General features: G+C 39.1%; 1 protein-coding gene across 2 annotated transcripts in view; it reads right to left on the bottom strand.

Moving 5' to 3' along the window:
• Positions 1-15,022, bottom strand: part of LOC127441514 (fibronectin type III domain-containing protein 3B-like) — a 225,655-nt gene that overhangs the window by 162,090 nt on the left and 48,543 nt on the right. For both annotated transcript variants that reach the window (XM_051699036.1, XM_051699035.1), the window contains one exon: positions 10,912-10,987. In XM_051699036.1, the coding sequence (XP_051554996.1) occupies positions 10,912-10,987 (76 nt within the window). The remainder of the gene's footprint in view (positions 1-10,911; positions 10,988-15,022) is intronic.

Here is a 15,022-nt window from a genome sequence, read left to right as displayed (position 1 = left end):
TGTGCTTGACTGGTTTAATTCCTATCTCTCAGGTAGGTCCTTCAAGGTAGCCTGGAGAGGTGAGGTATCAAAGCCACATCAGCTACTTACTGGGGTACCTCAGGGATCAATGCTTGGCCCACTTCTCTTCTCTATATACACAACATCACTGGGACCCATCATTCAAGCACATGGTTTCTCACCACTGTTACGCTGATGACATGCAACTCTACTTGTCTTTCCAGCCCAACGACACCACAGTGACTGCTCGAATTTCTGCCTGCCTGGCGGACATCTCGGCCTGGATGAAGGAGCACCACCTGCAACTCAACCCAGCCAAGACTGAACTCCTTGTCTTTCCAGCCAACCCTGATGTTGGGTGCAACTACAGTAACGCCTTCCAAATCGGTCAGAAATCTAGGGGTAACCATCGACAACAGACTAAATTTCATAGACCACATCTCAAAGACCGCAAGATCATGTACATTTACACTCTACAATATCAGGAAGATAAGACCCTTCCTCTCTGAACATGCCACACAACTGCTTGTCCAGTCACTTGTCATAACTAGACTGGACTACTGTAACGCTCTCATTGCAGGTCTCCCTGCATGTGCAACTAGACCCCTCCAAATGATCCAGAATGCAGCAGCACGTCTGGTCTTTAATGAACCAAAGAGAGCACATGTTACACCACTCCTTGTCTCGCTCCACTGGCTACCGGTTGGTGCACATATCAAATTCAAGGCTCTGATGCTGGCATACAGAACAGTTACTGGGTCTGCTCCAGCATACCTAAAATCATTTATGCAGAGCTACGCGCCCACTAGAAGTCTGCGGTCGGCTAAGGAACGTCGCCTTGTTGTACCAACACAAAGAGGCACCAAAACACTTTCCCGGACTTTCAGCTTCATCATACCACGTTGGTGGAACGACCTTCCCAACTCCATCCGTGAAGCTGACTCACTCTCTGTCTTCAAAAAACAACTAAAAACACATCTTTTCCATGAGCACTTAACCAGTCATTAAAAAAAAACTAATAATAATTTCTGTTGCACTTTATTCTATTTTGAATACTATTATGATGCTAGTGATACTTTGTAATACAGCACTTTTCATACCACTGTCTCCTAAGATGATTCGCTTATGTCTTCCTCTCTTGTAAGTCGCTTTGGATAAAAGCGTCTGCCAAATGAATAAATGTAAATGTAAATGTAGGTACTCGTGCCCTTCCCTACAAGAAAGAGCCTGTGGCGTGAACTGTCTGCCTCTCTGTCTCCCTGCTTTGTGCGAATACTGTAAGCTGAGAAAGTCACTCACTTCATGCCACAATGCCATTCATGGGGCCATTCAAAAGATAGCTAATGACCTTCAGTCAATGTAGATACAGCTCAATGGCAAGGACAAGAACACTTTTGTCTTCTTTCAGTCAGAGAATGCAAAATGTCTCCCTTGCCCTTTTTTGTGTTTCTTTTATCGGTTTCTGTGCAATATAATGTCTGTGATTCCCATGGGCCCCTGACAAATTCATTCAGCATGTATCATTTTCATAGTGCCGCTATGCTTTCTGAGGCATAAATGAAATCTTTTTGGTGTCTGCTGTGCAGAAAATCAGATTCAGCGATTGCTGACTGCAACACTTTTGCTGTGCATCATTGCAAAATTACTCTGTACAGATGAGAATAATGTGCTCTCAGCAAAAGCTGTAATTACACCGTAAAAGCCATTCTCCATGGCTCCTCAGTGCAGAAACAATAAAGCACACTTAATTACACATATATACTCAGTGTGGTGACAGATATTGGGGCTTTTCATGCAATTTTATCAATCTAGATTGAAGCATTTTACAGGCTACATTCAGCTATGAAAGTTTAATTCAATCGCATATCAATCTGCCAAGACAACGCTGTGAAATCAATGTACAAAAGTAATTTAACATACAGATTTATGCAACTATGTGAGATGCACAATATCACCAATTTAGTGGCACTGTCATTCATACTGTCTCTAAAGTCAACATAAAACAGCATTCACAAATTGTTATTAATGGAGAATAAAATGTAAGATGGGACTTGATTTGAATAAAAAAAAAAAAAATAGGTTTTCCACACCAGTACGAAACCAGACCTGAATATGAATATCAAGGACTACTCCACACCTAAAACACTGCCAGCACCCTTGGTTGAAACCTAAACGGCCTTAGTGACATCATCAGAAAATGAATGTTGTTTCAGAGGCAGAGCAAGTTATTACACTTGATGAAAAATGTTGGTGACACTTCATTAAGGTTCCATTTGTTACCATTAGTTAATGCGTAGGTATCATGAACTAACAATGAACAATATATTTTTTACAGCACTTCTCAATCTTAATGTTAGTTAATAAACAAAATACAATTCATGTAAGTTTATAGTGCATTAACTAATGTTAACAAATACAGCTTTTAATTTTAATTAGCATTGTATTGTATATGTTGAAATTAACATTAACATCAACTAAGATTAGTAAATGCTGTAAAAGTACTGTTCATTGTCAGTTCATGTTAACTAAAGTTTTTAACTAATGTAAACCAATGGAACCTTACTGTAAAGTGTTAAAGATTTGTATATCCTTTTAATAATGTACACTCATGAATAATGCACAATAAAACTGAAAGCACTTGTCAATCCTCCACAATTCCACCAATAACTTGCAAGACAGTGAACAGGGTCAATTTTGATATTGTACTGACTTTAGAGAAACAGCCTTTCCTAAATATCCACAGATAAAAAAAAAAAAAAAGAGAACAGTTTGCCTTATAAGCATACACTGAAAAGATAGGTAAACAAATTAAATTGGTTAATGTCTGTCCAAAAACTTTAGAGATGAAAATGGCTGGCTGATCAGGCCACGGACTTGAGTAATGGCAAACAGGAAATGCTCACAGAAGGCTGAATTACTCCTTTATTGAAACCAAAGTCAGAGTACCCACTCGCCCTGCTCTCTGTAGTACAATGCCGGACCACACTGTACCTTCCCACAGTAGGGATGTGTAAAGCAACATACTGTATATTTAAAATTGACTAGTCAATGGGTTCCCTGAACATCTAGTCGACTAATTGGCCTTAAGGAAGAATGAAATAATTTGGCTGATTCAGGTTCACCTGATCCCTACCAGAAAAGTTCTGTAGGTAGTGTTTAAATTAGACACGTTCTTGTGTTCAAAAACAGCTGGATGTAGCACAACAAAATGGAACAGAATCCAAAGGGCTAGCGGGTTTTTAATTTGACAAGCTGTCTTAAAAATGCAATGCTTATTGTGCAAAGCATTTAAAAAAAAAAAAGTGTGCATTGTGATGTAACTCTGCATGTGTATGCTCCAATGCATTTAATGGGCAATTTAAAGATGCAACTTCTCTGAAAGGGTTGCATTATCGTGATCTATCTCTACCCCATAGCGCACCAAAATACGTTGCTCTGCTTTTCTAGTCAAAACATAACCCCGCTCTTCCTCAGCGGGGAAAGACATGACTAGAGATAATGACTATCCAAGGTCTCCTTTATAACACTGCACTGACCTCGCAACAAAACAAAAAAGGAGTGCGAACACAGAAACACAAAACAGACAGCGGGAGGAAGCCCAAACTTAGGACAGGGTGAACTCAAACAGCAGGACCGCCCTCCCTTTGCAAAAGTGTGGGAAAGCAGCACGGAGTGGCCTTGCTGCCGAGAACGGATTGTGGCAGAGGGCTGTTAAGCAGTCCCCTGGAAAAAGAAAAAGGTCACCCTGTTTAAACAAGACAAAGATTATAGTTCAACCTCTTCCACTCTAATTAGCAGAGATAGGGGAGGACTGGAGCTCCAGTAAACACAGGGCATCAAGTGCCGTAATGACCTGCCACTTAGCCAGAGACCAGCAGCAAAACGCCGTCACTTGGCTTAAAGACACCAGCGCTCGCAATGCTGAAAATGTCACCCAGCAGGTAAAGGGTTAACATTTTAAGTAGGGTTAAAGGAACGGTTCACCCAAAAATGAAAATTCTGTAATCATTAACTTCCACATTCCAAATCTGTCTAACTGGCTTTCTTCAATTTTTTTATATTTTAAAGAATCACCACATGAAGAAAAAATGAAGAAAAAAAACAACAACAAAAAAAAAAAGATCCAGTCGCAGCAGTTTGAGTCAAAAACTCAATGGAGGGGAAGATTAACAGTGAATACTGACTTGGGGCACGTCCACACTAATATATTTTCAGCTGCGAGTCAGCGTTTGAAGTATGCCATGCTAGAGAGCATTCTCGAAAGTCTCCGTTTTCAGAGGAAGGATTGCTGTTAAATTGTGGATGAGAGGCGTAATCGTATCAAAATCAATGCGTTTTTAACCGAAACTTATTAGTGCTGAGATGGTCTTAAAATCTAGTCTGTTTCTCACACAAAGCTATCATGTAGCTTTAGATGTCTCGGGTAGTAGTGCTCAAATTGTACAGACCATTTTAAGGTGCCTAACAGCCACGGTCATTAATGCTGTAGTCATTTCAAACTATCGTGGTATGGGGAAAAAAAAACCCTGAGTGAACTTTCTTTAAACAATCCCTTAAAAATAACAGCATAAAGGTTTGTAGTGACATGAGGGTGGGTAAATAATGACAATTTTCATTTGAAGGGTAAACTACCCTATTCCTTTTAGATGTTGAGACTTAAACTCCAAATAATGGCATGACATTTGTCTATATTAAATATAGAGGTGTTGGGCCTCATGTGTTCAGATAGAAGACAAAGGCAGGCCTAACACAGTCGTAAAAACCTAACTCGGGCCCCCACATTCCAAGTCGTAAATTATACTGATAAAAATCGCGCCAAAATCAAACAAAGGGAGTCCAAAACAGACTACAAATCCCATGAAGCCTTGCTCACTAAAGGATCGAACTCTCAACTCCTATTGGATGAGGCACACAACAGAACGTCCCAACATGACTTCATCAGGAGTTGAAATACCTCTGAAATGCTTCCGGGATTTGCTTCCAGCAACTTTGTGAGCTGCGTGTAGACGCAGCTCATCGCTGCTCTCAGGTGCAACCTTGTGGCACAAGGAAGTAACGTCCGACTTGAAACTGTGGCCATACAATCTCCATCTCGCTGGACGAGTTGAGATTACTCTGTGTTCAACCGAACACTCTAACGGAACCGAAGGAGACCGCCAAGCTATCCGCAACTTTATCCGTTTGCCTGCAGAAGTGAAGAGATTAAAGATTTCTCTTCCATCTTCAATCAAGTCGACATTTCTGAGTTCTCCGCTAGCCCGCCGAGAATCAACAGCCGTGCCCGCCAACAGAGTGAGGAAACAGCCTTCCGTAATCACCCGAGTCTCAAGGAACCGGGTCGGAGTTAAAGGACTGAGGAAAACACATTCTACCTGTGTCCTCATGCGATTCAAGTAAGAGGTTTATGTCTGGGCAGAGATAGAATATTATAGTGTGTTATTCTTGTGTTTCAAGGTTTTTGCTTGTACAGTTTACGGACCGCCATGTCCGCTCATTATTAATACTCAGGGTATTAATTATCAAGAATTTGTTTTGCTGTATTGTGGTCCAACCAAATTGGACTGTTGTGCAATTTCGCCATCGCGGGTGAGACAGGTAAACTGAGTTCATCCATTAAAGAGTCAAAGTACGCGGGACTGTTTACGAGCCGTCCACCGCGTCTCTGAGCGATGAACTAACAGCTGCTTTCTCTCCCACGATCGCGAAATCGGCTTTAGGGCCGTCACTTCTCTCTCTCTCTCGTACCAACCACACACACACGCACGTGACCCCTCACAAACATTCTGGCACACATTTTTGGCTCCTAGATAGCTTAATGCTAAAGCCCAGCTTTGTCCCTAAGCTATCGTACAAGCGGATACACACAGTAACTGGTAGACGCCATTGACTGGTTTCTCGCCGCCCCCGTTCGCGGTCATATTCCCTGGCCGGAAGTCTCGCGTGACATACTCTCCACGAAAGTCACGTCCGCCATTTTGTGCGTGTCCCTCCTTACACACACACACACACACACACACACACACACTGTCACACACACACACCTTGTGTGTTATAGGATTATTTTTATTTCCATATCTAATCATATCACTGTTTAGTTTGTAGTTGTAAGTCGGAAGTTTATTGACTGCATTGTATTAATTATTAATTGATATTACTGGATAAATAAACTTTGTTATATTACAAAGAGAAGTGTTTTGGTTTGTTTTGCATACGCCTGTGTCATGCTGACAGGATGTCAGTGCTTGGATTCAAACCTTCATTCATTGTTTTTTTTTTCCCGAAAATCGATATTCTTCAGATGTCGATTTTCCTATGAAAACAAATATTGAGACTGTTTTACTATCTGGTTATTAGTCCCTGATTCCAGGGTGGTGCCCCGTCAATGTTAATCCTTATTAATATTCTGTTGATTTTTGATAATTATCTTTGATGATTGTTGAATTTGAATGATCAATAAGCTAGTGTTAATTTTAATGAATGTTTCATAGATGTTAACAATTAACGATTATCTTTGATAATTGTTGATTTAAAGGATTAAAAAAGCTAACATTGATTCTCATCAATGTTCTATTGATTTTAATAATTAATAATTACCTTTGATAATTATTAATTATTGCTAATAATCAAACCCGCTCCTAAACGTAGCACACTACATTTACTGGAGCCCCATATGAGGTTTTAATGAGTTAGATTCAATTAATTTAAATATTAATTAATAACTAAAGAAATAATTAATTATTTCTGATAGTAACACTGATCTAAACAACCAGTAAAGCCCTACAGAGGAGAGTGGGATCTCTATGTGGGAAGACCTCAGGATAAAGTGCTGTTTTTGCAGAGAAAGATGATGATGAGGGAAGAGAGAGAGCGACCAATAAACGCAGAGAATCCTTAATTATACAATTCTTACCCAACAGCCTCCTCTCTTTCCACTTTTTTCACTAGCCTAGTCAAATGATTTCAGAGGCCTAGCATTCAAATCAAGTGACTGAGCCATGCTGAGAGCAAAAGCTTCGTATTTAGTCAAACCTTTTCGACTCCAAGTGTGTTTTTGGCTAGAGCCTTCTCAAAAAAGTTTGCTCTGTGCATTCTGTGTTGCCAGCATTCCACAGGCTAAACAGTGGTTACTTTATATAAAATCCTAAATCTAGGCTTTTGCTCTGAGGTTTGCATAATGACAAAGAAGCCTCTCCGTAAAAAGCAGCTACTTCAGAGCCCTCTGCTGCAGTCGACACTTCTAATTAAACCCAGTGACCTTTTCTGTAAACACTGTGTTTGAAATGCCCCTCTCCTCAGTGCACCACACCTTGTCCTCATTGTTTCGTCAGTTGCTTTACGGCACTTTTTCAACACTGTGATGCTATGAGCAGAGGTTTTTCACTCCGTGTCGGATGTATATGTGTGATTCTGTGCAATACAATGGCATGACCTGAAAGGCTTGACCTAAGTTTTTCCTTGTGGTTTGTAACCTTTTGCTGAATGTTGAGGGGAGAAGTTAATGCAGTTGTTCATTAATTATAGCATTGATGCTTTTCTTATAGGAGGAACTGGTTTGTCAAAAATGTGCAGCAACATGGCTGAGAATACAAAGGATGACAGCGAGTTGTACTAAAGGATGCAAAATGACAACTATTAAGATATACAGTATATGAGACTTGTGTTCTAAAATAAATCTAACAAAATTTAGTGAGGCTTATGCTTAAAACAAACAATATATATATATATATATATATATATATATATATATATATATATATATATATATATATATATATATATAAACTGACTTGTTTTGCCTTTGGATTTTGGTTATATTGGCAAATAGGTTCTTGTTTTAGGTGCAAATCTCACTAAGTTTTGTTAGATTTATCGGAAAACAAGACTTAATATTTTATGGCATTTTTCCTCACAATTAAATGCTTCAGTAACATTTTACAATAAGATACTATTTGTTAACATTAATAAACTAGGGCTGTTGCTTTATGGTGTTTAGTGAGATTATTGTGATTTATCACGTTCAGAAAAAAATGAAAGCAATTAATCATGCCCTCGGACCGTAATATGGAATAGTAATTCAAGCTTAAAGTACCACCTGTTTTTAGCAGGGGGCAGTAAGCGAAACTTCAGCTGTATAGGCAGCTGTACAGACAACAAACCATGCTTAGGCTTGCTTGACACTAGTGACATCACAAGATGAGGTTGTGTTCTTGCGTTTAAACACAATTCCCAAACGTGTTTTTCTAAGTTTCAACCTATGTTTAACTTGACACTGCGTCCATCTGACGCAGAAGTACATTGATGCGTCCTTATAATAAATCGATCTCAGACAGATTGAAGAATTCATTTGCAAAATAGATAGCTATGGACTGCAGGCCAATAATAGGCTTCTGTTCAATAATATGGAAATAAACAATATATTGCCTTCTAAAGCCACTATACTTATCAATGCTTTACTCGTCAATAATTTAATAAATTTTAAATGTTATTATTTTTATAAAATATATTATATTTGTAATTATTTAAATACAACTATTTATAATTATTTAATCATTATATATTGAATTATTATTTAAGGGGCTTTCTCAGCTAATATTGATTATATTCACTTAATTGCAATTAATTTGATTAATTCAATTAATTAGTCGCCAAATGTAATTCATTCAATAAAAAAAATTTAGCGATTGGCAGCCCTATAATAAATGCATTAGGTGGTAACTGACAATGAACATTATTCATTGCATTTAAATTAAATGCACAGCATTTAATAAACTTGGTTCCATGTTAATTTATAAAAATACAATAGTTCATTGTTAGTTCATGTAAGTTCAGAATGCATTAACTAATGTTGACATACTAATAAACTGATAAAAAAATTTTTGAACATGTTGAAATTAACATTAGTCAAGATTAATGAGAGCTGACTAATTATTTTTAAGTGTTAGTTCATGTTAACTAATGTAGTTAACTCATGTAAATAAATACAACCTTATTGTAAAGTGTTACTTATGTTTCTCATTGTAAGGATGTTAAAAATATATATTTTTTTTACTGCAAAACAAGACAGAAATAATGATTAAGAAAAGGATCCCAAATAAAGACTGCATAAGCTGGTAAACACTCAAAGGCACATTGAACTAAGTGAGTCTGGCTCTTGGATTCTGCAGCGCAAAGAAGAGACAAGTGTCTGCTACCTATGGTACATGTTGCTGCCAATGCACCTGAAGAGCCCCGTTTCATACAGATGGGCCCTTGTCACAACAGAGTGCCCTTCAGCCAGACAGTGGCCCCATCCACCCTGCCCTCCATCCATCTCAAGCTAGCAACAGCTAAAGGTGGCTGTTGAGCAATGCAATCCATGTTACACTACATGAACAAGGCTGATGCCATTGATGAAATTATCAAAATATAAATATCTTGTCATCTGTATGCTAACCAGCTTTTTGATCACAGTGTTGAACCCCAAAGATGTCTGGACCAATGACCAACCAACCTGTGGTGAAATGAAGGACATTGGTCCTCAAAGGGCTCCAGCCGACACCAATAAGAGCTAATATCCATTACTGCATCAAACAAGTAAACCTGCCCTGATTGCAGTTCTGTCTTCATACATTACACAACCACATATATAAATGCTTTCATTAATATCCAAAAACATTCCATCCAAAAGTCCTAAGTCTCTTTGGGGTGTAGTGGCTAAGGCCCAGGGCTGGGTTGTTGGCTCAACAGCCACAAGAAGTGATTCATTAGTCATCACCAATATGCCCTTGATCAAGGGACTTAACCCCATGTTGCTCCATGGGGGGTTGTCCCTGCAATAAGTGCAATGGCAACTTGAAAGTCAAAAGACATAAGTTCCATAAGCCAAAACAAGAAGATACTTAACAATATTGTCTGGCTGTGACCTGGTAGCATACCATTCATTCACATCTCCCATTAACAAGAAAGTTACATTTTACCACAAATTGAACTCTGGTATTTCAAGAGGGCAGCATGCAAGAGCATTTTAAAACTTTTTGGATGGATGTTCTCCGTAGAGAGCCATCTTTATCTGTGCAGCTGTTCGGAGAACTCAACCACAGCCAAGGGCAAATAATGCCTCTTGTCCATCATTAATTAGCTACTAAGACATTGAATGTTACAGGAGAGGGATAATGAGACAAAGAGGCTTTGTAATCTGCCATTGTATGCCCTGCCTTTCACATCCCCAGAAGCATGCCAGTTGTGGCCCTGCGCCCGGCCTCTCATCAGTATACACCAGCTCCAAATCCAATAACACAGCAGCCATGGTTCCGATTAGCTATAAAAACACCATACAAACAGGAACAGAGGGAACAACAGCAGCATCCCTCAATTCACACAGTGCTGAAATTGTATGCTCAATAAGCTAACACGAGCAGCTCACATCATTTATCAAGTCCAGAAACAATGAATTCAGCTGACTGCTAAGTCTGAGAATCACACACTGTTGAAAAGACCAGCATCTTCTTGACTAGCTTAACCAGCAAGACATCCATAAACGACCAGCTTCAACAGGACTGGTTGACCAGCATTTTTTTGGTCTCAGGGTTCCCACATCTTTTGAGCAATGAATTTTCCATGTTTTTTTTGCAGTTCTTTATTACTTTGTAAAGATTTTTAAAAATAATTGTACAGATATTGCAATCACAAAAAAGCAATTTCTAGAAAAATACCAAGAAAAAGTTATATAAAATTGGTAGTAGGTTTTCCAAGACGTGGGAACCCTGTGGTCCACCAGCTAAACCAGCGCCAAACCAGCATTAAACTAGCTTGGACCATCATAACAAAAAAAAATTCTGGATTAAGCTGGTCATTTCAGCAGGTACAGACCTTTGAAAGGCAAGAGGCTACCTATTGTGTTTCACCGAGCTTGAGAGAGGAAGAATGGCATACCTTGAATGCATTGCAGAGAGCCGTCCTCCGCTCTAATGGTGAAGGTCTCTCCAGGGTTGACTTGAACCAGGATCACCTGTGAAACATTTGAAACCAGGCATCAGACATGCATTTAACTCAAAACTTCAGAGCAAGACCAGTGAGCCTAAAGTTGTGTCAGCAAACACAATCTTAGACAGTAAAAACAATTTTCTTAAGTTATATTCTCCTACACATATCCTTCAATGCATTAATCCATAACTTATCAAATGAGCCATGGAACATTTGAACCAGAAACACAGCACTATAGTGACCACAACAGCCAAGAACGATGATGTAACCAGATGTTGAAATGTTCTTAACTGAGTGACTGCTTGCACAAACGCACACCAAAAACGACAAGCAAAACTCTGCACAACACCTTAACACAACTCAACCAATCTGATATCTTTTCGTCCATGCTGCTTACCATCATGTTATCAGTGCACAGGTTGTTGAGAGTGCAAACGTGCCTATAGATGTGAAAAAGTTGGCCCGCCATGTTGCACAAGCCCGGAGTGTGTGATAGCAGTGTGTATAAGGCTGGGTCTCTTCACAGCCCTGATCCTGATGGTTGTGTGTCAGGCAGACCTACCATCTCCCCGCTTCAGCCCTGGAGATCTGGGCACCTACTTCCTCCTTTACGCACACATACACACACTGTCTGCTGCTGCTGCTGTTGCTATGGGAACGGCGGCATGCACTGAAGAGTCAAACCGGCTTTCCAGAGGAAAAAGAAAAAAAAAGCTTGTGCTCCCTCGCCCTCCCCTTCTCTAAATCGTCCTCTCTAGCACACACCAAATGCAGAGAAAGGACTTGCCTAACTAACAGACACGTAACATCAGCAGAATGCAAATGTACACTTGCACAAACTTAGACAAACATCGCAGATTTGCATATCAGACCGAGATACATAAAATACATATGACAAGCATGTGTGTAATAATTAATTGAGGATGGCAGGTAAACATCTGTGACTGAGCACACACTGAATCCCCACACAGAATCCACACACCTGACAACCATGTTAAGACCAAGTAAATTGTTAGAGGTAGGGGGCAAATAGATTTTTAAAGTATTGTGATTAGGGCTGTCAGTGCGATTAATTATACAAAAAAATAAAGCATAAGAAATGTAAGCAATTAATCTTGTCCCTGCACCATAATATGGAATATTCCTACCCTCGGACCAATTCAAGTTTGAAGTACCACCTGTTTTCAGCATGGGGCAGTAAGCGAGTCTCGAGCTATATAGGCAATATGCAGCTGTAAAGAGAACAAATCAAACTTGCATGCTTGACACTGGTGACAGCATAAGATGGGAACGCATTCTTGCATTCAAACACAGCTCGACAGAGCCCAACTCCGAATGAAAGTATTTCTGAGTACTTCAAAGGTTTTTCAAAGTACTGGCAAATCTGGCAAACTACATTGAACTTGACACAGCTTTCATTTTAAAGACTCTGTTTATTATGCAACAACCAAAGTGAGATGCTCCAAAAGCATCCGTCTGACGCAGGTGTACACTGACAAGTCCTTAGATAAGTCCATATAATAAATCTATCTCAGGCAGTGTGATGAATTCAACTGGAAAATGAATCTGTGAACTGTAGGCCAATGATAGGCTTATGTTCAACAATATGGATACAAACAATATATTGTCTTATTAATGCTTTACTTGTCTGCCAAAATAATGTAATGCATTTTAAATATCTGAATTATTTTTATAGTATATATTATAATTATTTAAATATAACTATTTATAATTATTCAGTCATTATTTATTGAACAATTGTTATTTGTGGGGCTTTCTCAGCAAATATTTATTCATGTGAAAATTGTGATTAATTCGATTAAATAATTAGCATATCATATAATTGGATTGACAACCCTAATTGTGATATTTAAACTTACCACACTATATCATTATTCTAACAACATTTTTCACATTAACTTTTTTTTGGGAAAACAGAGATTGACCAACACTCAAATCAAGTGTGCGAGCAGACAAAATGTACTGCAACATTATTTCAACAAATACTCTATTTATATTCGACATACATGCAAACTTACACCACGTCCACACTAATCAGTTTTAGTTTGAAACACATAGACTTTACAACTCTCATCCACACTGGAACGGCATTTTCCTCCACCGAAAACTGAGACTTTCAAAAATGCTCTTCATAGCCACATACACTGGAAAACGATGACGTAAAGAAACAGGAAACTGAAAACTGAGGTTTCAAACTTAAATGGATTAGTGTGGACGTGATCTTAGAATGAGCTAAGAATGTAAGTCAAGAACTCTTTCTTTTGTGAGGATGTTCGTACGCATTGTTCATACAGCTAGACTATAAGGGTTTTCATGTAATGATAAACATGCTGAAACTAAGGTACACTATTCCCTTGTGTCATTTTTTTTTTTTTTTTTTTTACTAACACTGATGTACCTATTCTCTACGCTACTTCTATGGCTCAACAATGAAGTAAAGCAGGGAGTACAGCACTTGTTCCGTAAAGCACCGAAGCACAAAGAATTAACAAGAAACGAGTAAAACATTGCAATATCACAGTTTTCAACTGCAATACACATCATTATAACAAAAACACAATATTATCATATTGCAACCCAGATCGATGTAAATATGATGTCATATCACCACATCCCTGCTGATTCCCACCCCTGAAATCCACACACACCTGACAACCTCGTCATGACCAGAAAGGTTGTGCAGTCTTGTTTTCCGTGATGCAGAGAACGGTGGACGTGAACTTGGCAGAATTCAAAGCACTTAACCTTCACTATCTGCAGCAGACGCCCTTTACTTATCTCTCAAGGGTCTGATACTCTTTCTGCTCTGGCCAGAGGAAACGTGGCCAGGGCGCTGTATCAGCAGCACCTGGAGCAGTGATCAGAACAAACTGATCCGCTCTGATAGTGCAGATCTACAGAGAGATGTGTGAAGGAAAGTTGAACCATGTCTAAGGGCTCAGAACACTCTCTGAATGTCTAATGTAAGACATCTATGTTCCTCATTATTATGTATAACTCAGACTGTTGACCAATGTACTGACCTGATGAATGCAAGGTTTGGAGGATTGAATGGTTGAGTATGTTTGATGTTTTTATCTGTTTTTTATTAAGAATGAGTAAGGAACAGCCTAACTTTCGGTTGAATTTAGGGTCACAGCTGACCCTCAGCTACAAGGGTCATCAACTTTTCACTTTTACAACCCCAATTCCGAAAAAGTTGAGACAGTATGAAAAATGCTAATAAAAACAAAAATGAGTGATTTGCAAATTATATTCACCCTTTGCTACAACTACACATTATATGATGTTTTACCCTGTGAATTTCATTGTTTGTTTGTTTTTTCAAATCAGATGATTACAACACGCTCCAAAAAAGTTGGGGCAGTCGAGTGTTTACCACTGTGAAACATCACCATTTCTGGACTGCAGGCAGGCCAATCAGGCACCCGCACTCTTTGCTTGAAATCCGGGCAGTATGTGGTTTGAAGTTGTCCTGCTGGAAAATGCAGGGACATCCCTGGAAAAGACATTGCTGTATGGCAGTATATGTTGCTCCAAAATTTGTACATATCTGTCTGCATTCATGGTGTTCTCACAGATGTGCGAGTTACCCATGCCATGGGCACTAACACAGTATGAACCCTGGGGCCATACAGACACTGTATTTTGGACCTGATGCTAATAAAAGCTTGGATGGCCCTTTTCCTCTTTGGTCAGAATAACATGACAGCTTTGTTTTTCAAAAACTTTTTGAAATGTGGACTCTTCAGACCAAAAAACACAGTTCCACTCTTCTACTTTCCATCTAAGATGAGACCGAGCCCAGAGTAGTCGGCAGCGCTTCTGGACAGTGTTGATGTAGGGCTTCTGCTTTGCATAGTAAAGTCTTAACTTGCATCTGTTGATGCAGCAGCGAGTGGTGTTGACTAACAAATGTTTACTAAAGTTATCCCAAGCCCATGTTCATGAAATCCATTAAAGACAGTGATGTCTGAGGGATCAGAGATCACACGCATTCAGAAGTGGCACCGAGATTTGACCAGATTCCTTGAATCTT

The sequence above is a fragment of the Myxocyprinus asiaticus genome, chromosome 5 (genome assembly GCF_019703515.2).
Source record: "Myxocyprinus asiaticus isolate MX2 ecotype Aquarium Trade chromosome 5, UBuf_Myxa_2, whole genome shotgun sequence".
Lineage (NCBI taxonomy): Eukaryota > Metazoa > Chordata > Actinopteri > Cypriniformes > Catostomidae > Myxocyprinus > Myxocyprinus asiaticus.
Note: the sequence above shows the minus strand (reverse complement) of the source record. Positions and strands in the feature narration are given on the sequence as shown.